Source organism: Hypanus sabinus, chromosome 22 (genome assembly GCF_030144855.1).
Source record: "Hypanus sabinus isolate sHypSab1 chromosome 22, sHypSab1.hap1, whole genome shotgun sequence".
Classification (NCBI taxonomy): Eukaryota; Metazoa; Chordata; class Chondrichthyes; order Myliobatiformes; family Dasyatidae; genus Hypanus; species Hypanus sabinus.
Genome location: NC_082727.1, coordinates 10,262,129 through 10,286,021, shown reverse-complemented (window position 1 = coordinate 10,286,021; position 23,893 = coordinate 10,262,129). Strand labels below are relative to the sequence as shown.

General features: G+C 39.9%; 1 protein-coding gene across 1 annotated transcript in view; it reads left to right on the top strand.

The window, feature by feature from the left end:
• The first annotated feature begins 348 nt into the window (after nt 1-348).
• The window catches only part of LOC132379327 (alpha-centractin), a 37,757-nt gene continuing 14,212 nt past the window's right edge, over nt 349-23,893 (top strand). The window contains exons 1-6 of the mRNA XM_059947043.1: nt 349-457; nt 12,480-12,544; nt 17,903-17,978; nt 19,048-19,173; nt 20,656-20,780; nt 22,742-22,958. Of these exons, the coding sequence (XP_059803026.1) occupies nt 410-457; nt 12,480-12,544; nt 17,903-17,978; nt 19,048-19,173; nt 20,656-20,780; nt 22,742-22,958 (657 nt within the window). The 5' untranslated portion in view covers nt 349-409. The remainder of the gene's footprint in view (nt 458-12,479; nt 12,545-17,902; nt 17,979-19,047; nt 19,174-20,655; nt 20,781-22,741; nt 22,959-23,893) is intronic.

Sequence of the window (23,893 nt, the reverse complement as noted above, 5' to 3'; positions counted from 1 at the left end):
TTTTTCCCATATATGCCGCTCAACTTGCAGAGTTCGATCGTTGCTCTAGATTCCAGCATTTTTTTTGAACAGGTTCCATTGTTCTTCTTTGTTTGCTGGCTTTCTGTGGGGAAGTCGAATCTCAGGCCTGTATACTGCATATATGTTTCGATAATAGGTGCACTTTGAATCCTTTGAACCTACCGCCTCCAGCATACTACGTGTTACTCCGAAAAGGACAGTCGATGTTATAGGTTGAACCCTCATCTAGAGTCTCTTACTTTAAAAAAAACCCGTAATATCTCTGTCACTCATGTGGTCAGCAGCATTAACTTGGGACTCTGATGGACAGTCAGCCGGTGATGTAATGCTCCGGCTGTAGTGCGGCGCATGCGCAGTCGTGGCCGGGGTTAGGCACCGTCGGTGCGGGATGGAGTCGTACGATGTGATCGCTAACCAGCCGGTGGTTATCGACAACGTGAGTAATCTGCCTGTTGCATTGACTTCAGCTGTTTGCAACGCGAGGAGGAAGGGATTTAAAAACCTTGGGAGACATTGATCATACCAATCAAATAAAGTAATTCTTATCCGCCTCGAAAATGCTGGTCGCTGCCATGGCAGCAGCCGCGCCCAGACTGTCATTCATTGGAACCGTTGCTAAAATCCCCGACCCGCGTTGTTATTTTAACATCGGCATAAGTGAATTATCAATTCACATCGATCATGAGTCTTATCTCCCGTTAAACGACGGTTTAATCGTGCTGTTTGTTAGTCAGCAGAAAGAATGAAAGCCTGAGGCCTATCTCTTCTATGGTGGATGAGAAGCAGAGCCCGCCCCTCAGTTGCACACCGGTTGGTCAATTGTGGGCAGCTACGCAATGGCACGCTACGTGATTGGCTCAGATTGGTGTCGATTGTGATGTGTGGGTTCGACTTCCGCTTGGTACACTGGTGGAAGCAAAACAATGTCAGATCGGGAGGATTCTCAGGCGGTCAATATCCATTCAGAGTGAGGTGGTTCCAATGGGGTATGAGTTTATGCCTGAATAAAGAAGAAAGTTATGTACACCCTAGAAAGTTATAGTTAAAAAATAAAACACATGCTGGAAGCTCTCGGCAGGCCCGACAGCATCAGTGGATAGACAAACATGTTGATTGTTTCATGTCTGAAATTTTCTCTGAGCCTGGAAACAATTCAATTTTATTTGTAGCAAAAGTCATGGAAAGATAGAGAGGACAAATGGAAAATCTGATAGGGTAAGACCAGATGCGTTCACGTCTCCACTCTCTTGCACCTATCCCAACCTTCCCATCAAACCTTAAGCTGAAAGGAGTTCTGTAGTAGCGTGGTACACTGACCTGTACCTTGCTGATGTCAGGTGGCAAATTTTGGACTCCTCACATATACCTCTTGAAGAGGATCCCACATTGGACAATCAGGAAACTGTCTCCAACACCATCACTGACCTCATCAACTCTGGAGAACTCCCATCCACTGTCACCAAACACATAGTTCCGTTGCCCTTCACCGCTCACTTCAGCTTCATCTGGGTAGTTCTATTGTCTCGGTCTGCTGGTGCCCCCCCCCCCCCCCCCCGAACTCATGTCTTCATAGCTCATCTCCAATCTATCTCCCTTGGTACAGTACCTTCCCAGCAACATCCACGACACTTCTCATGCTCTCGATCTCCTCGGTAACTTTGAATTCCCTGGCCCCGACTGCCTCAGCTTCATCGTGAATGTTCAGTCCCTATACACTTCTATCCCTTATCAAGATGCCTCAAAGCTCTTCACTTCTTTCTCAAGAACCAACCAGTTCCCCTCCTCCACCTGGCAGAAATTGTCCTCACCTTTAACAGTGTTTTCTTTGGCCCATCCCACTTTCTCCAGACTTGAGGGATAGTCATGGATACACACATGGGACCCAGCTTTGCCTGCCTTCTCTTTGGCTAGGTAGAACAATCCATGTTCCAACCCCTTCCCGGTAATGCGTGCCAAATCTTCTGCTATATTGACGACTGCATTGGCTGCTTTATACACCCATGCTGAGCTTGTCAATTTCATCAACTTTCTCTCTAGCTTCTACCCTGCCTTTAAATTCACTTGGTCCATTTCTGACAGCTCCCTTCCCTTTCTTGATCCCTCTTTCTCCATTGCTGGAGAAAAGCTATCAACCAACATCTTTTATAAACCTACTGATTCCCATAGTAACTTCTTCTCATCCTATCTCCTGTAAAAATGCTATTCTCTTTTCTCAGTTTCTTCGACTCTGATCGAGTTTGATCAGCCATGATCAAATTGAATGGCGATGCTGGCTCAAAGGGCCAAATGGCCTCCTCCTGGACCTATTGTCTATTGCTACATCTGTAATAAGGATGCAGGTTTCCTTTACAGGACATAAGAGATCCTTAAAGTATGGGATTTCCCTTCCTCTCTATTGATGCTGCCCTCCCCTGCATTTCCTCTATTACCCATACATCTGCTCTAACCCCATTTTCCTACTGCCTTAACAGTGGTAGAGTTCCTCATCTTTGCCTATCACCCCATGATCCTCTGCAACTTCCGCCATCTCCAAAGGGATCCTACCACCAAACATCTTTACTCCCCCTGCTCACTCTGTGATTCCCTTGTCCATTCGTCCCTCCTGACTAACCTCCCTCCGGGCATTTATCCCTGCAAGCAGCCTAAGTGCTAGATCTGCCCATTCACCTCCTCCCTCACCTCCATTCAGGATCCAGACAGTCCTTCCAGGTGAGGCAACACTTCACCTGTGAATCTGCTGGGATTGTCTGTTATGTCTGGTGCTCCAGATGCAACAGCCTCTTAAGTTGGTGAGACATTTTGTAAATTGTGGTTTCCTTCGTCGAGTACCTCCGTTTCATTCACCAAAAGCACAGTGACCAAACATTGTAATCCTGATTCCAATTCCCACTCCGACATGTGCCAAGGTATCCTCAGGTTGGAGAAGCAATGCCTCATATTCCAGCTGGGTAGCCTCCAACCTGATGGCATGAATATCTACTTCTCTTTCTGGTAAGAAAAATTCCCTCCCCCTCCCCTCTTCTATTCCCCAGTCTAGCCTCACCTCCTATCACCTGCCCCTGGGTCCCTCTCCTCTTTCCTTTCTCCAATGGTCCACTCTCCTCTCCTATCAGATTGCTTCCTCTCCAACTCTTTATTTTTTCCACCAGTCTGGCTTCACCTATCACCTTCTTGCTATCCTCCTTACACTTCCCCCTTTTTTAAAATTCTGGCATCTTTCTCCTTTCTTTCCAGTCCTGAAGAAGGGTCTCAGGCCGAAACGTTGATTGTTTATCCATTTACATGGATGCTGCCTGACTTGCTGAGTTCCTCCAGCATTTTGTGTGTGTTACTTTGATTGAATGGTGTTTTGACCAATCAGCTGGTAAGAATTACTCCAGGCTACCAGTGACGTGACTGAAATTGAACTGCCACTAAGATACGCACACATAGAGAGGCAGAGCCACAGGCAGTCCATATTTTTAAAGGAGGAGGGTATATAGCTAAGGGTGAAAACTTTAAAGACAAGCTTTTGTGAAGTGAGGGAAAGGAGGCCAAGGAGTTTTTCTGATGTGAGAAGTCTACTAAGTCCTTCAGCTGTTGACTTAAGTTCTGAGCTGGTTTTGGCTGTTACATCACTGGTTGAAAAATGCAGAAGTGTATCTGCGGAAGCCGAAGTTATTGTAGGCTGGGCATGTTCTCTGGGGTCAAGCCCACACCGGATGAGGAAGAAGAATTTGAGGCTTGGGCTGAGCAGACATCTCAGTTACTAGATGAATGGCAGTGCTCAGATGATATGAAAAAACAGAGACTGGTAGAGGGTCTAAAGGGTCTGGCAGCTGATATAGTGAGGTTCCTAAAGGCAGAAAATCCATTAGCCACATCAGCTACTTACTGCAAGCTCCGGAAGATGCTTTTGGTACCTCTGAAAGATCAGCCGATTTATGATGAACTTTAGGCACACATTCCAGGAGGAAGGAGAGAAGCTGTCTGTTTACCTTTTTAGGTTGGAGAAACTGCTTCTCTTTGTACCACAAAGGGGGCATTCATCTGTCTGAGAGAAATTGCTTGAGGATGGAGCAAATTGTGAAGGGCGCACTATCACATGACATGATTGCTCTCCATATTTGAATGAACCACAAGATGTGCCCTCCTGTTTTTTACTGAGTTACTCAGAGAAATTAGAGAGGAGGAAAACGTGACTGAGAAGCACAACATTTCCAAAAGCCAAATAGTGTCTTCAGTGGTAGCTTCTGCTGCTTAAGTGACCCCTGATGTCACAGAGATAGAGCTTTTGAGGAATGAGGTGAAAATCTGCTAATGTTTCAGCTGAATGTGATGTGCCCTTTGGGAAACCTGACCTACCTGTATGACTTGCTAAGCAGAGGAATGCTGCTGAAAAGGGTCTTTTGACTAGAGAGGTGACTGGTATTTTCTGTTACAACTGTGGAGAAGATGGACATTTCAAGCGAGACCGTGAGGGACAGGAATATCTTTGGAAAGAAGTCAGCAGTTAATCAGAGAAGAAAAGAAGCAAAACTCCGGAGGGACCCAATAAAGGAAAGGGCTGGCATCTTGGAAAGAACATGTTCCAATCAGTGTATCAAGAGAAATACCAAAGTGCAAAACACTATTCCTGAAGGTTTGTGGGACCAAGCTCTGATGTATTTGTACAGATTGAAGGTATCTATGCTGGAGCCAAAGTTGACACAGGTTCTCAAGTTGACTTTAATTATAGATCCTTTTACAACCGGTATTTGATGCATTTGCCACTAACACCACTCAATGCCTTTGAGATTTGGGGGCTTAGTACTGATGAGTACCTGTACAATGATTACTCGTCGTGAAGCGGATGTTACTGAGACTATTGATACACCAATGTTGGTCTGTCTGGATCCGATTGGAAAAGGTTGAAGTCTCCATTCCTGTGGGAAGGCTCATGGGAGCATGCAAGGAGAGAAATGGAGAGAAGTTTTTGAAAACCTTGTCCATTCACTGAGTGTTTAAAGCTGCTTTTGAGAAGGTGCAAATTACTCCTAAGCAGAATTATGGGCATAAATAGAACTGTGTGGTACACCCAGTTTAAACCTGTCATGTTATGTCCTACAGGAGTAACTGAGTGACAGAGGGCACCCCTTTCCGAGAGAGGTCTCACTAGTTAGCACCAGCAGAGGTTGAAGATGTTCAGCAACACCTGCTTAAACTGAAGGAGGCTGAGTTCAGACAGGTGGCAGGGGATCCGAGTGGCCGGAAGGTTTAAGTGATTGACAGGAGGAGGCATCCCCCAATACACAGGAACAGTCACAAGGAATAGCTGAAGATGAGATGAGGAGATCTCAGAGAGTCAGGAAACACGCAAGTAGGCTGGAATATAATGCACCGGGTAAACAAAGTGTTGCACCCATCCCAATATGAGTTATGTTGCCTCTCAAGTGAAATCACAAAATGAGTTCCAAAGTCACGAGGATATGACTGTTTTTGGTGGGAGAAGATTATAATGCCCTGGGTAAGCTTTCTACTGCTATGCTGTGAGGTATTTTTTGTTTTAGCAGTTTTCTGTAAAGCAATGTATTCTGCTGGTAAGAGTGTTTTGGCTTCGGCTAAAGATAAGGAGTCATGTTGTCCAACTTAGGAATGTTGTGTCAGCCACCCAGAATTGTCTTGGTACATGTAACTTTCTGCCCAGTGGAACAATCAGAAGAACTGGGTGGGATCAGATTTCTGAAGGACAGTGGTCTGGTTTGGAGTCTGGGCAGGAGACTGCTGAGTGGGGCATAAGGGAAGATGCCACAGAATGCCATTTGAAGGAGAGACCCCATTGTAAGAAGTGTTTTGTGCAGATGAATGGCTCCAAGAGGAAGTGTCAGTACTCCTGAGAGAACCAGTTTGCTTGAGATGGTCTTCAAGGGAAGTTTGAACTGTGGCTGGTGTATTTCATGCAGACCGTGGTCCAGCGTGTGAGTAATGTGATACCCCTGACTACTCCAAAAATGAGCTCTAACATTTATCTGCACATTAACTGGTTTAACTGTAATGGGCCCTTTTAATTTTCTTTTCCTCTTCTGTAATTGTTACAGTTGAAGATTTAGTAAATATATTTCCTTTGTAATTTTATGCTGGTGCACAATCTGTTAATTTTCTGGCAAATGGTAACTCTGCATTGAGCAGTGTTTACACAGCTTTCACTGTAATCAGTGTTCTTTGACGAAGATGTCCCAACGTTCCTGTTCGGTTGAACCCCAAATCATACTGACCCTAGACATATATTGCTTCTCACTGCTGAGTCATGTGGCTATTAGCAAGTTGGCTAATGAGCCAGGTTTGTATACGAGCCCTTTTGAGGCAGACAGGAACTTCTAACTGTAGCAACGAGAGATTGAAAGGGTCTTTGAATATTCCTGCCAGTTAGTTTGCACAGATACAAAGCAACTAACTAGTCTTGTCTTTGGTCTCTCCAGTGTAGAGGAGCCCACATTATAAACATTAAATCAGATCAGGTTTATTATCACTAAGGTATGTGGTGAGAATTGTTATCTTGTGGCAGCAGTACAGTGTAATTCTTAAAATATACTATAAGTTATAATAAGAAATATATATTTAGGCCCTCCATTGGTTGAGGTCTGCCATAGATGTTGTGTCCCAACTCTGTATTTGATGTGCAAGCCGGAGTATTACAATATGGAGAGCAAGTTGTTGCCCATGTAGCATTCTCTCCCTCTCCTTGCAGTTGATGAATCCAAAGGAACGGCAAAGACCAATCCAGTTTGGCGTCAGCAGCATCGCAGGAGTTGCCAGTCAGCATTAGGGACTCCTGTACCTCCTCTCTGATGCTCAGTATGCTAGAGGTGCAAGTGAAGTGCTGCTTCACCTGACGAAGGGTCTCAGCCCGAAACATCGACAGCGCTTCTCCCTATAGATGCTGCCTGGCCTGCTGTGTTCTACCAGCATTTTGTGTGTGTTGTTGTTTGCTGCTTCACCTGATTGATGGGAAGGAGTTACAAAGGAGGTAAAATGCTGAATGGGAGGAGAGAAGAATAGTGTTTTCAGGTTCTGACCTGCACCTTTAACTTACTCTTTGCACAGATGTTGCTTGTCCTACTGACTGTTTCCAGCATTTTCTGCAGTAATAATAGTTAGCAGAAGTTTACTTAATCCTAGTAAAATGTTAACTGTTTTTCTGTGCAGAAATGTAAGCAGACTTATAAAGCCCCTCAAATGGTTTTCATCAACAATTTCATGGCTGATGTTTTCTCTCTGAAGTCCCTTGTCCCTGATCTCCTTGATGTCCAAAATTATTGAACTCAGCTCTGAATATTCTCAGTGACTGAGTATCCATAGCCCTCTGCAGCAGTGTATTCCAAACATTTACAATCATCTGCATAAAGGAATTTATACTCGCCTAGTCTAAACCCCCACTCCAGATTCAGGTTACCTTCTTCAGCATCAGAATCAGGTTTATTATCACCGGTATATGTCATGAAATGTGTTGACTTTGCAACAGCAGTACAATGCAATATATAATTTTTGAGAAGTGAATTACAGTAAATATATATATTATATTAAATAAGTAGTGCCAAAATAAAAATAAAAAGTAGTGAGGTAGTGTTTGTGGGTTCAATGTCCATTTCAGAAATTGGAAGGCAGCTGTTCCTGAATTATTAAGCAGGTTGGAAAGCATTTATAGTGTGCAATAAAAACATGAGTTATTGTTTAATTTGATGTTGTTAATCTAAATGTTAACTATTTATTCTGTCCATGCATGCTGCCTTGTCTATTTATGTTTATAACTAATAATCTCTCTCTTATGCAATGTTATCGTTATACATTCATTGCAGATCAATGGGTTTTAAACCAAACTGTAAATGCCAGCTATGAGAAATGTATAATGCAGCAGCTTTTACTTTAACACTCGTGTTTATATCTAGTCTTGTATAATCTTTCTGTACTGAATTTGAAGCTTATTCTGTTTGGGATAGCTATCTGATGTGTATTAATATCCACTGGGAATTCAGATCAAAATGATCAAATTCATTTCATGCAGAACATTATTGCATTTTTTGTATAGAGATACATCAAAGTATCTGACCCTTCTGGCCCAATGAGTTCTTACCATGTGAGAGGAAACTGGAGAATCTAGAGGAAACCCACACAGTCATGGGGAGAGCGTACAAGTTCCTTTACAGACTGCGATAGGGATTGAACCTGGGTCGCTGGCACTCTAGTAGCTTGTTAAATAATGCAAGTAGTATAGAATAAAAAAATCTTGAGAAATTGTTGTTTTATTATAGAGCACTGATGAGAGTGTACCTGGAGTAATGAAAACCGTTTCATCATCATCATCATTGTGTGCCAAGTCATATGACATGGGTGATCATGGTCTCATGACCATGATTCTTATTGCCAGTTTTTTCTATAGAAGTGGTATTCCATTGTCACCTTCTGGGCAGTGTCTTTGCAAAACATGTGTCCCCAGCCATAATCAATACTCTTCAAAGGTTGTTTGTCTGGTGTCAGTGGTAGCATAACCAGGACTTGTGATATGTATCAGCTGCTCCCATTGCTTCATGTGACCCTGATTGGGGGGGTGGGGGGGGGGTCAGTGTTACACCTTACCCAGTGTGACCTGCAGACTAGCACTTCCTTTAGTAGAGATGCATCTCCACCCCGCCACCTAGAAAACAGTTTGGCCATCATACTGAAGGAAGGATATACTGTATCTAGGTGAAGGTCTAGTAAAAGTTCAGTAGGTTGAATCTTGGGAAGCAGGCATTGATGTATGAAGAAAGGGAGGGCTGATTGGGTTTGTACTTGTTAGTTTAGCAGAATAAAAGGTGATCACGTTGAAAGATCCCAAGGATGGATGGATTCTGAATGGATGTTTTCTCTAGTTCTAACTTCCCTTACAGGGGTTGGGGTGTGGAGTCTAATTTCAGAACAGTTAACTGCATAAGATGGGGGTGAGGAATTTCTTCTGCAAGTTGTGAATTTTTGGAATCTACCCCAGAATTCAAAGCTGAGTAATTGAGTACAGCGAGAGAACCGGATAGCGATATTGGGGCCAAGGTGTGTTGTTCATGAAGTTATTGAATGGTTGGGATGGCTCAAGATCTGACTGGCTTTCTCCTCCTCTTTCTTAGCTTCTTATTTTTGTTGATGTGAACTACAGTTATAATACTACATAGTTGGCATTGGCTCGAATGACCTTTTGCCCTAAAATATCATTCGTATTACCATTTCTGCTTTCTTGATTCAGAAAAAAGAAGTGCAGTATGTTCTTATACACCTGATTTTCCTTTCACTTGTTCAAAGTTTGTATTACAGACCTTAAAATAGACCTCGCAGCTCAGCCAGAATAAGTGTGACTGAGGAAATGATTGTGTCTCTATTTAGCACAAACCTCAAAAGAACAAGGATTGCTGCAGTTTGAAAGCATGCAGTAATTGTTTTTCACCCTGCCTACAGTAAATTACTGTGTTTGGTATATAAAGAATGTTGTTTGAGATAATTATTTCTAAAATTGCAAAATAATAACTTGTTTGCAAATTTACAGTGGCATCATATCTATATTCAAGAATGCAAATTGGTATAATTGGTTCTTGACTGCTTTGTTATAAAGTGCCAGCATATCATATTTCTTAAATTTAAAAAGAATATTTCGGTTCTTTATACCTTAGCGCTCTCCCCCCCCCCCCCCCCCCCCCCCCCCGCTGCACATTGTCTGCTGATCTATAGTTTCATTCAACAGAAACAATCCTTTTATGAGCATCATTCTGGTTGAACATTTTTTTAGGAACTGATAACCCATAATCCTCCCCAAGATTCAGTAACAGCAAGATAGCTGGAGCATAATCCTAGAATCATTTCCGATTCCTGACTCTGTTCATGAATGATAACATTATAATCTATACTAAATATTTTTTAAAAACACAGAAAATGTATTACAGAATAGGTACTGTTTGATGTTCTGGGTACAAATCAAACAAGAGCCTAAAGAAGGGGTACCCAACATTTTGCTTGTATAATAGTAAGGCTCTGTGGCATAAAAAAAGGTTGGGAATTCCTGACCTAAAGCTTTATTCCCAAGTATTGTATGTGGTACAGACAAGATCAGTTTCTTAGTTACAAAAAATGAATGCATCATTTAGGGATTTCAAAGCACTGAGTAAAGTTATAGTCACCTTTACTTAAGTGGGCAAATATAGTCGCTAATTTATGCAAAACAGAAGTCGAAACAGCACAAGGTTAACTGATCTATATGTGATATTGTTCATTGAAGAGGATTGCTGGACAGGACTTGAGAATTAGTTGTTTCTTGAGTTATGTCTTGGGGGTACTATAAATATGATTAACAACAGTTGAGGCCTTAGCAGCATGCACAAAATGCTGGAGGAACTCAGCAGGTCAGGCAGCATCTGTGGAAATGAATAGATAGTTGGTGTTTCGAGCCAAGGCTCTAATCTTAGTTTAAGTTAAGCCTTAGCCATCAAGAATTTAATGCAGTGCTTTCCTGAAGTACAGTCCAGACTGCTCTTATTGTAGTGTGGGCAGATGGAAATGCTTCAGTCCATACACAATGAAGATACTGATCTTGTGCTTCTGTAGGTTCAAGCTCCCGAAAATAATATAAGGATTCATAACCTAGAAAGAGGGGATACTGAACTTTAGGAGATGCTCATCCTGAAATGTTGTCTCCTTATTCATTTTCATAGCTGCTGCCTGATCTGCTAAGTTCTTCCAATATTTTGTGTATGTTGCTTTGGATTTCCAGTACCTGCAGAATTCCTTGTGATTGGAAGATTTTTTAATTTTTATGTTGTAAAACCAAAGCCTCAGCTGCATGTCAAGGTTGGTGGTGCAGTTGGAATGGGAGAAAATCTCTTGGCATTGTTTGAAGAAAAACAGGGAATTGTCCTAAGACATTCCTCAACTAACATTGCTAAGACATTAGTTATATGGCTGCTATTGTAACTTGGCTGATTTATTTCCTAACATTGCCATAGTGACTATACCTCAAGATTTTTTTGGCTGTGAACTTGGGCTGAGGTAAGTGCCAAATAAATCCCTTGGCTCTGCTGAACTGCACTAACTGACTAAATGTACAGCCAGTTTTGGTCTCTTATTTTTGATGCATTATCTTGATGCCTGGTGAGAGAACTGCTATTTCTTCTTCCCCTCATTGCTAGGTAGATTGTAGATCTGGGTTAATGCATTATCAGCCTGATGCTTCACTGACTTACCTGTTAAGAGTGAGTGAAGGTTTAAGTTCCCAGGACCTGCCAGCAGCTGGTATTCACATACTGCTCATGAATTAGCAATTTAGTTCTCTAGCAGGAATAAAAAAACAGAGAAATTGATACCCTCCTCCTCCTGCCACTCATTTTCCATTTCCCTGTATTTAAATAATGTAAATATTTACAGCAGTAAATTTGTCCTGTTGTTTTATTGCTTAAAGATTGGAATAATCTTCATCAGACATGGTGTCAGGTCATCAATGTGAAACATTAATTTTCCCAGGAGTTCCCTGACCTGAGAATTTTGAACATTTTTAACCATGGATCTTGTTATTAAGATGTCGTATATAGTTTATTTTGTGATTGTCAAATGGGCCAGTATTTGGCCTTGCAGCATCTGCCACAAGACTACCTAAGCATGAATAGTTTTTAAATTGAAGTTAGAAAACCAGTACAATTATTTACTGCAAAACTGAAGAATTTACTATTTAATTTAAAATTTAATTGTTGTTTTGATTTCTTCCGTTATATTGCTGTAACTTGGCTAGCAAGCAGTAGGTTTAAGAGCAGACCTACTAAAACCGTAATATTTAATGTTGAGATTCACCTTGGAGTTTAATTTTCCAATTGGGGATTAATTTCCTATATTTAGTTCATAAGTTAACACATTTGTGTTTGCTCCTTGTGTGTTCTATTTTAATGCTGTTGTTAATTAGTGTGATAAGAATAACATACAAAGGAAATTAACTCCATAATATGCAACTCTCATGACATTACTCCTAACATTACCATTGGTAGTGTCCAGATGATAACTGTCAGAATGTTCCCGGTGCATGGCTTATATTGGATCATCACTCTTATAGCTGTTCTTACGTGAAATAAGTGTAATGGGCCGAATTTTGAAGTTGTAATGATAGTGAAACTGGTAACAATTTCTGGAGCTTAAGTGTAATTTATATGTAGAATTCCAGAAGTTCCTGTTGTTAATGCTTTGTTTTTGCCGTATTGAAATTTTTGTGAAGTCTTTGAAATCTGACAGGGCTTGGCAGAAGGTATAAATGGAAGATGCTTCCCCTAGCTGAGGTGTCCAGAGTGAGAAATCGTAGTCTGAGGATATGGAATAAGATATTAGGACTGAGGCACAATTTTTTTCAAAAAAAGTTTATAAGATTTTCATCAGTTATTAGCTTTGAATCAATCTTGGAGTTTTATGTTTGATCTAATGTGTATTTGTGCTTTCTATTCCAGGGTTCTGGAGTTGTTAAAGCTGGTTTTGCAGGTGATCAGATTCCAAAGTATTGCTTCCCTAATTAGTAAGTACTTTTCTATTGCAGACTATATTTTAAGAACAGTTTAAACCTGAATTCTGTGAACAATATGGAACAAGAATGGAAGTTGGGGCAGTGGGAGATGCTTGATGTACAATATCTGTGCTTGAAGTATTTTTCACATCCAATGCACCATTTCTGATGACAAAAACTGTAAATCCATCAGTTGATTTTCACAGATTAATAATAGTTTTTTGCATATTTTGTAACAACAAAAGAACTACAGTTAGAAGTTATCTTTATGGATGTTAATTCTTGTGTATACAAGAAATATTAGAATTTAAAGTTTAATTTTGTGTTTTTCATTTTATTTAGTTACTGTTAATAAAACAAACAGGAGGACTTGCAGTGATTCAAGCAACCAAAGTCAATCTCCTACAGTGTTTTCTTTATCAAGGGAAAAGTTTTGGTCATTATTCCTTGCTTAGGATCATTATGCAGTTTGAAATTAAATGATGAATCTAGGGTTAGAGTGGAATATTGTACAGTCCATTGTCAAATAAAATTGAGCTTTTCCTTCTACCCGTAGGTGGGCAGAAGGTGCCCCACTAAATGAACCGCCTGTAGTTTGTGACTGTATGTTCCCAGTGATGGCCCTGAGGTTTTCTATAACATTGTGAATTATAAGACAGTGGCTTCCAGTAGCTAGTGCAGTTCCCACCCCCAGGAACCTTTGGCTACATCCTTACCTCCTCACTTTGCCTAATGATCTCTTCTTGAGGTAGAGTTTGGAATTGAGTGTTTTGGGAGTCTGATATCAGGCACATGTATAATGTATTCTGCTCAATGTAGCAGCTGCCTGTAACCAGGGCCTCAGTGCTGAGGATGTTAACCTGGGAGAAGACACTGACTGATTACCGTTACTGTGAATTTTGAGAATTTTGTGCTGATCTTTCCAGCACTTTAAGCTACTTGCAGTAGGTAGTCCAAATCACAAATAGTCAGTTTTAGAATGAAATCCATTATATAGTGTTACGAACCCCGTAACTGGGTCACTTACCAGCCAAGATAGAGAGGTCCGTTGAAGTCTGATGGTATTATTTTTGACAGTATTTATTGGTAAAAATACACAAAAATGATATCAATGCAAATATACAGATAATATACGTCGTCAATACTAAATCTAAAAGTGCGGGTATAATAATAAGAAATACACTCTATTGTTGTATAGGGGGTAATGTATTGTCCGATGGAAATATAAAAGTCACTCAGTTCATGCAGGCTGCAGCCTTTTGGGGACCGCTGGGTTTGCAATGGTTGGAGAGAGAGAGAGGTTTGGGAGAAAAACTTGCCGATTCCTTTTATGATTTCGATTCGTCGGAGTCTCGTTGTCGTGGCCGTTCACTTGTGGCCTCTCCTTTTGCTAGAGCCGTTCTTCCGTGGTGAGCCCGCCAATCCCAGGCAAGGGAAGGACGCACACAAGCCCCCCACCGGCTGTCGCTATTAAACGCTGTCACGGGATTTCTAGCGTTTCTCCTGGTGTGTCTGAAGGGGTTGTTCCCCAGACCCTCTTTTATCCTTACTCATGGGGTCTCAGATGTCAATCAAGTTGGGATGATGCAATCCCTCAACCAGCCCACTCTGGTCGTCCCCTGAGGGGCTTCAATGAATATTACAGTACTCAATACACAATTCCGACTCCAAGAGACAATAGCTGTTATCAATGGTTTTGTTTCGCTGAGGCCAGGACACATTCTAAACCTTGTGGATTCTCTCTCATTTCCTGGGTCCCAGACCTGAATTAATAGCGATCTTGCGATTCTCAAAAAGGAGGGGGCAACTTTGTACCCTTCAGCCTCTCAGAGTTGTGGCACATTCGTAACAATAGGAAAATTTGATTGTTTCAATGATGCAATTGAAGTTATTGCTGTTTGTGACTTCTGTAAATTGTGTTTCACTACCCTGCTACACTTTTTGTCATGCTGAGAAATAGGTTGGTGGGGGGAATTTTCTAACATCTTCACAAACGAGAAAATGCTGGAAATCTAAGCAAAAATGCTGGAGGAACTCAGCAGGCCAGGCAGCGTCTATGGAAAGGAGTAAACAGTTGACGGTTCAGGCCGAGACCCTTCATCAGGAATGTATTCTTTTCCATAGATGCTGCCTGACCTGCTGAGTTCCTCCAGCATTTTTCTAACATCTTTCTTGTGTATGGGTACATAGATATTTCTGCTATAGATTGCATCTGACTTGGTACTACCATTCCCATTTATTTATTTATTTATTTATTTGCTTGCTTGTTGAACTGGAAAGGATTGAAATTTTCATTCCATTTGTAGACAATAGTTGAATATTATTTACTCTGACTTTTGTACACTGGAAAATGATTTGTGACCCAGAACACAAGTACTAGGAAAGAATGTTCTTTTCAAAATATTTTACCTATGAGTCTTATGTGGTTTGAGTTACACTAACTGAAATAATAGTATGCTTTGCTGCACCGATAGTCAATGCGTTTTTGGTTTGCAGGTATTTTAATAACTGAACAAAAACTTTAATGGGTTCCTGAATCCTTGGTATGATTCAGTATGTTACTGCACATTGCTAGCCATTTCATAAAATACAAAATATATATAAAATATTCAAGCAATTTCAAAGCTTCAAACTATGTACCAACTCCCTTGACAAATGGGAAGATTTTTTTAATATACTGTCTTAATTCAAAATCATTTAATTCCATGGATTTTAGAATTTTTCTTGGCATAAACCTCATGCTTGCTGTGCCTTTAAGAGTACTTGCTTTGGACATGAGCAGCTTCAGATTGGCTCATCAGAATCATTTTTGCCTTTTGAATATTAGCTCATGTTCTCTTTTAGGAATTGAGAGTATAATCTAAACTAACATTTCACAGCTCATTTTCCAGTTGTGACAGTAAGCTGTCTCTAAATAATAGCACCCTCAATTAGGTAGACCCTAATAGATTCTGTGATATTTGCTCAACTTCAAATGGCCTACTACTCCTCCTATTTCCAATGTTCTGATTAAAAAGCAGGAAATGGCTCTTTATCTCTTTGTGTTTGGGTCACTGACGTCAATAATGGTGATCGGGAAATAATCTAATTGTCACATTGGAAAGAAAATCACCTGTCTTTACTTGGGTGGTCCTATGCATATCTTTTACAGCATAACTGCCTTAAGGCAACTGCAAAGGCAATTATGGATAAACAATGATTTAGCATTGCTGTTAAGATTTGCTTTGGTGTAATTATTTTTGTAAAGTTGATTTAGAAATGCAAGTTGATGTTATTGTAGACTAATAAAACATGAAGGATTCAATTCTCCCATTTTCCAAAGAGCAGTTAGTCCCTTGCCCATAAAATTGCAACTCTTACCTCTTGAATTAACTATTCAACGCCTGTTTGAAGTTATTGTTGAAACAGTTTCCATCACCATTTCATTTGGTGCTTTCAGGATCATTGTGAATTACAATATGGAGTTCTACAGCAAGTCAAAATGTGTCATATAACATAGAACGGTACAGCACAGGAGCAGGCCCTTCAGCCCAAAATGTTGTGCTGAACTAACTAAATTAGTAATCAGTTGGCGAACTAAATGAATCCTTTCTGCCTACACAATGTCCATATCCTTCCATTTCCCTCACATTCATGTGCCTATCTCAACATTTCTTAAAAGTCTGTAATGTATTTGCCTCCACCTCCACTCCGGGTAGTGCATTCTGTACACTCTGTTTAAAAAAAACTTGCCTCTTTTATCTCTTTTGAACTTACTCCCTCTTACCTTAAATGCATGCCCTCTGGTATTAGACATTTCAGTATTGAGAACAGAGATACTGTTTTGTCTGCTGTATCTATGCCTCACATCATCTTAACAACCTCCATCTGATCTCCCCTTATATAATGGAAGTCTGAATACTGTGGATTCTGGTTAATTGGGGCATATTGAAACCAGTACATTTTCACCCAATTCACTGAAGTTCCATGCAAATAGTAAAAAGGGTATAAAAAGACAAACTACTGTTTAACCGAGTAGCAAATTATGTGTTTAAATGTAATTAGAACAAATTAGAACACTCAACAAAACTACTACAGTATCATAAAACTGGGTATTAGTTAATAGTTATCAAAGGAGGAATTAACCCAGTGTACATTGCTGTTTTCTTTTGATTGACAGTAACTTAAAATCAGCGCAGACACCTAGTGCAGAAAATGGGCAGCCTTCTCATCCATCTACTCTGTATTTTCATTGTAGCACTCAAGACGATTGTCAATACCTTCAAATTCTTTATATTTCTTGTTGAGCAAATTGTCTTGTTGCTTATTTCTCACCAACTATCAATGACAAAAATCACTACTTTTTGAACACAAACACATGTAACTGATGCTATTTAAGAACTGTTCACTCTAAGCATGGTGTAGTGTTTAATGGCCATGCAATCCACATGACTGACACCAGCTAGAAACTGTTTAGTAACAGTCTCCTGCTCCAATTAAATGGCGTAGTGTCCCAAATAAACAAAGGGAATTCTGGCTATATTCTCAATTAGTGTTTGATCTTTAAAACTTGTCCCAAATAAGCATCAGCCCTGATTAATTGATGGTCCAATTAACCAAAATTCACTGTATGTTGTAGAAGTTGCTAATATGCTATTTAACATTAAATCCTGGTCCATCAACAAGAATACTGAAAAACAGTGCTAGATTTAAAAAAAACAAAGATTTTAGTGTGGTAAGTACATATTAGCCATGAGAATGTATTCACTAATTCACCAAATCACCAGTAATCTAATTTCCATGGACATGTTACTAAATATTGATCAATATTTCACCATTAATCTTTGGTGATACTGGATATTCACTTTTGTTTTCCAGGTGATATACTGTATATAATTGTGTATGTGATCAAAACTTCCATCTTAGCTGTTTGGAGTTATTTGCAAATTGTGTCTTTCAGGTTTTCCTTCTAGTGAAACCATTTTTGCTTGCATGTAGATAAAATTCTCATCAGAGGCCACTGACTTTTGCATGCCTTGCTCTGTTAATCATGTGGAAAAATTAAAAAACTGTTAAATGCCAGCTTTCCCTTGGATGTCGGTCCCAGTAAAACTTTGGTGGCCTGGAGTGATGTAATGTTCATGTTTTTTTAAATAGTTACTGATTCTTAAATACTGTATATTTTTGGATGCAAGTTGTGTACAAGCTTTGTAAAATTCATCTATGTATGATGGTATGACATACATAGCAGAATTTGTAACGAGCTCATGAGCATTTATGTCATCAGTGAGTCTAAGATACTTCTTTATCTGTGTTACTGTAACATCAGGAAGGTTAAAAAAGTCAAGATTTTTAAAAATTTAAGTTATTTTTGAAACATCTCTTGCATAGTGTGGGAAGACCTAAGCATGTACGTGTTATGGCTGGTGCCCTGGAAGGAGACATTTTCATTGGACCAAAGGCTGAGGTATTTCAGTTTAATTTATTACATTTTGCTGAAATTTTTGTCTGTTTTCTGAAGTCCATGCGTCAAGAAACACTTCCTATTCTGTATAAGCAAAAGCATTCCTAGGCCAGGTCCCTTAATGAAAAAGGAATTACAAAGCTTTGATGATATTAATTTAATATTCTGTCTAATTGTGGTCTTGAACACCAAAGTACCGATAAGATTAAATAAATGAGATTTAGATGAGACAGCAAGATGAACTTTATTCGTGTGTGTGTGTGTGTGTCTATGTGTGTGCGTGCGCGTGGGGGGTGGGGGTTGATGGGAGATGAAAGGTTGATATGAAGCACCACGATGCAGTTTGGAGGAGCGGTGATCAAAAGTGTTCTGGCTTCCGAGCCTATTGATAAAGCTGAGTCTTTTATCATAGTAAAAGAACATTTGTGAATATTTGACCAGGGGCCTTCCTGTTTGTGAAACTGCTGATGGATGGTGTACAGTGGCATCACTGTCAAATGGCATCAAATGTTTCATCAATATCACTTTGCATGATTGGGGCCTTGATCTCTTAATAACTGAAGTTCTAACTGGAGCTTAAAGCCTACTTTGGTTTAACAGTCTGATCATAGCTGGGACAATGTCGAGAAATTTGGGTTGTTAATTTTTCTCTATGTACATCCTTCCTGAATTCTTTGCATTGTTGATGCCATTGTCCTGAGTCTTGATAAATCTCTTTCCCCAACTCCGGTCCATTACTCAACATAATTCCTCCATGATCTCCATTTCTTGGGCTCCTCACCTTTCTCTCACTCCCCTGGAATATTTCTGGCTTTAGACATCACGGTCTATGAGCAGATTAGACAGATGCATGAAAGAAAATAAAATTTTGCCCAAGGATCTAAATGAGGAGTGAAAGTGGAGCTGAAGAGAACCTTATTAAGATGAGCATCAAGCACTATGGAGAAAACAGTTTTTTAAAAAAAGGCAAACTATAACCACAGTCATAATATTCTCATTCCATTCTAGTTTAAGTATTGTTGGAAAAGAAAATAAGTGATGTTTTTATTTAAATTCTTTGATAATTAAATAGGAACACAGGGGCCTATTGACCATCAGGTATCCAATGGAACATGGAATTGTAAAAGACTGGAATGATATGGAGCGGATTTGGCAGTATGTGTATTCCAAAGACCAACTGCAGACTTTCTCAGAAGAGGTGAGGTGGATATTGTCTGAGGCTAGTTATTATAGTTTTATACAATTTGTGTGTGTGGAGGGGGGTGATGTGGGGATAAGAAAGTTTATTCTGAATCTTGAAATGATACTTGCTAATGTTGCTTGCGAAGTACATATTTTTAAATTTAAGTTCTTAGCATGCCAGGATTTTGAAATTTATGAACATTGGGTTGGATAAATAACATATCATCAGATTATGCTCAGGTTTGTTCCCACCTTCTAAAGGCGTACTGGTTAATAGCTTAATCGGTCTATGTACATTGTCCTGTGATTAGGCAAGGGTTAAATGGATGGGTTGCTGTGTGGTGTAACTTTTGGTTCTGAGTGGTATCTCTAAAGTAACAATATAATTAATTAATTGTTAGCGGTCTCTGTGTGGCTTATCTACCTTCTCAAAGCATGATGAATTTTGCATGTGGACACAAACATGCAAGGTTGTTCTTGTTCTCTCAGGTTGTTCTTCTTCTGGGGATTGGCACAGTGTTTCCATGTTTCCATTTAAATTGCCATTTTCTCAGTACTTTTTAACCTTGCTTGGAGAAGAGTCCATTATTGCTTTTGGCAAGTTGTCATAGTTCATATGAGGGCAGTAAGCGTTGGCAACTTGAATGCTTCATGTCCAATTATGTGCTTCACAGTTGCATATGTTTCAATGGTTATTGTTGAGTAAAAATGGGAACTGGAAAGCCTGACTAAATTTCTTTATTAATTCCACCCCTTGTGTGTCCTGTATCTGACCCACTTGGTTACATGTGTGAATTGTATATTTTCTGTCTTTGCTTTCGCACCCCATTCCCACCCCTCTCTCAAATGCATTTTCCTAACTCGTGAGCTCAACTGCTACTTCAGAAATCTTTTCCTGAATATCGAGTTTTTCTTAATAGCCCTCTTCAGAGTAACATGTAGCCATTCAGCTGGAAGTTTATGTGCTGTTAAACTTGGCATGTGGAGAATCAGATGCAGACAGAAGAATACTGATTAATTACCTTTAATAATTAGCTAAATTGGAATGTAACTTAATCATTTACTAGTATATAAAACTAAACTATCTCCCACTCAAAGCTGCCAAAAACACTTTCCCCACCTAATTCTCTGCTTGGTAGTACAATTGTCTTGTACTTCCTGTGCAAGTCATGCCAACCTATGTGCTCCTTTTGTAATTGTTCAGTGTCTTTGAAAAGTAACTTGACCGTAATTAGTAGATTGAATGAAATATAGTTGATAGCACTTTGCCTGCAAAAATAATCATTTACAGAGTGGAATCCCCCCCATGAAAGGTATTTAGGACGTCAATTGAATTTCACGTGCTTGATTAAAATGTTACTTCAATTTTTAACAAGATCATCCAGCAGCTCTTCATTTTAGCAGTTTAATTCATATTATATTAATAGAGCATGTAAAAAAGTATTTTTTAAGTGAAGAGACACTGACATGTTTTTTTTTTGCATTAAATCTTTTCCAGCATCCTGTACTCCTCACAGAGGCTCCTTTGAATCCAAGAAAAAACCGTGAACGAGCTGCTGAGGTTTTCTTTGAAACTTTCAACGTGCCTGCTTTGTTCATCTCAATGCAAGCTGTACTTAGTCTGTTAGTATTTTATATGATTTAATATACTAAATATCAAAATGGTTTTGTTTTGCTTTCTGTATCATATCATTTGGGGTTTTTATTCATTCCCTGTGTTGGGCAGTGGTACACTCACCATTTTCTTCTTGTACAGCACAATCATTGCCTGACCTTATGGTTATTTCTTGTAAATTGTTTGGTCGAGGATAGAATGAGCTGATTTGTTTCCCCATACTTCTGTATTGCAAACTAATACTGCTGTCTGTTCTGTTACCATTAGCACAGATAAAGCAACTTAATGCTGAAAACAGATTGAACCTGAGCTTTGATATCTTGTACATAAGTTCTTTTAATTAAACTCCATTACAGACTAGAACATAGACCAATATTTCATTGAAAGATGCCCTTCAGCCCACAAGCTGACCTAAACTAAACTCATCTTCCTTCAAAAGCTCTGAATGCTTCCATTCCCTGCCTGTTTCAATGTCTGTCTAGATGCAGCTTGAACATTTTTATCATATTTGCTTTTATTACTTTCTTAAGTCTGACATGCCCACCTTGGGAGAAACAATCTCACCATCTACCAGTTGTAAAAAGTTGAGTTTTTTTGTAGAATCTGTGCATGATTTTTTGTTTTTAATTTGCTTGGCTTTACAATAGGTCAATTACAGATTGTCAAATGAATTAAAGAGTAAAATAATGTTCAAACATTCACTTATCATGCACTTAATGCCAAAACTTGTCGTTAAGCATGTATGATTTAGTGAACTAAAAAAATTAAGATGAGATTTAGGCAGTTCTTAGGTTCCCTTCCTGAGAACTGTTCATAACCCGGGCTATAAGTTGGAAATGAACAGAAATACCTGTGGTAGGAGAGCAAGCAGATGCAGTAAGTAAAGCTGACAGTCAGTCTCAGTGACTCATGCAGTGAGACTAGTAAATAAACTCTGCCTGACTTGATCCTGTCCTCAAATTGTCAGCCCAATCTGATCTTTAAGGAACTAAGCCATTTGACTTCTCAAACTTGATTAGTGAGTTGTAATGTGTTCTGTGATTGCTCCACATCCTGTAATAACATAGATATTCACCATTAATTCCAAATTCATTTGGGGTTTAGGATCCCAAAGGACGGTATACTGTCACCATATCACTCTATCATTAACCTGTATTAAATGCTCAATACCTAATGGAATTTGAAGCTCCAAATTTCTTGCCCTGAAAAGAGTAGTTTCCAGATGAATCAAGTTGGCATTCAACAGCACAGAATCTTTTCATTCTTCATTTGATAGTTCTAGCAAGAAAGTGGAAGGCTTCCCTGTTTAGAAATTTTTAGGGCTCCTAGGTAGAAATATGCAGTCAAAGGGAAAAAATGAACTGGCAAGAGTTAATCAGGTTTTATCTGAATCTTCTCAAGGATCTAATCCTGACAGGGGAAGGGCAGACAGTATCTTACAAGGAGAGGTTGAACAAGTTAGGAGTTCTCTCATTAGAGCGAAGGAGGATGAGCAGTGAGTTGATTGAGAAGTTTAAGTTTATGAGAGCCATAGTTAGAGTGGACAGCCAGCACCCTTTTCCCAGAGTGGCATTGGCTAATAACAGAGGATGTCCATTTAGGCCGAGTGGAGGAAAGTATAGGGGAGATGTCAGAGGTTTTTTTACACAGAGGGGTAAGTTCCTGGACTGCACTGACAGAGGTGGTGGTAGCGACTGATACATTAGGGACGTATAAGAGACTCTTAGCCAGGCGCATGGATGAAACAAAAAGGAGTGTTATGGGCTGTGTAGGAGGGGATGTATAGATTGATTGAAGAGTAGGTTTTTTGTAGTTCTGCATACAACTGTACTGTACAATGCTGAACTGTTTTACGTGATTTTACTGTTTCAAATTGTGATTATCGAAGGGCCCCAAAAAAGAGAGGAAAAAAAACACTTCCTGCTTCTCTACCTTTCTTGCCAATGTGTTTTTCTTTACTTTTCTGAAGGTATGCCACAGGTAGGACTACAGGTGTGGTGTTAGATTCAGGTGATGGAGTCACACACGCAGTTCCTATCTATGAAGGATTTGCAATGCCACATTCCATCATGAGGATTGACATTGCTGGACGCGATGTGTCTCGCTATTTGCGCCTCTTCCTTCGAAAGGAAGGATATGATTTTCACACATCTTCAGAGTTTGAGATTGTGAAAACAATCAAAGAGGTAAAACTTGCATTTTCATTATATACATAAATCTGTTTAGTTCAATGGTTTAATTTAATGTCAGAGAATGTATACTTTATGCAACCTGAAATCCTTACTCTTCGCAGACATCCATGAAAGAGAGAAGGGAAAAAAACCCAAAGAATGAATGACAGAAAAACGTTTGAACCCCATAGCCCCCTCTCCAATCCCACACACAAGCAGCAGCAAAAATCAACCCTTCCCCTCACCCCACTTGTTCCAGCAAAGAGCATTCACTCCCAACCACCTACCAAGCAATAGCAAGCCCCCAGAGACCATGATCTGTAGACCATCAAAAACCACATCCATCTCAACAAGCCCTCTCTCTCACTAAGCAGGGAGAGAGAGAGAGAGAGCGAGAGATTGCTCTTGCCACAGCGAGAGGAGAATCCAACAGCTCGCTATTCCGATGTTACACGCTGCAGTGTTGCTTATTTCGAGATCCTCGGACTCGAGAATCAGCAGACTTGCCATCGTGGAAGAGAGAGAGGGACATCCTCTTGAGTGTAGAGGTTACTGACGGTCGCACCCATTGTCTCAATGTTTCGATCTCCTGAAGTGCTTCAGTTGACACATCGGTGAGGAATTGTGTCGTCTGCAGGGCTGCACGAGGCTGCACCCTGAGGGTGGACATCTTCCGTGCCGCTCTTGGAGATACTGAAACACAAGCCACTCGGTGAGTTCCGAAGAGCAAGAACTCACCGTCCATCAGGAGCACAGTTTGAGCACAGCTGTAGATCATGACCCAGCCATCTTGAAAAGAAAAAAATACATGAGAACAGAGAATATTTAAACTCAAACCTGCACAGGTCTGCAATAACCTCTGGCACCATCTTTAGCTCCTTAGTTTTATTGCCAAGATAACTACTATAGTTAACGTTAATTTGAATGAAATGTTGGAAATACATTTTCAT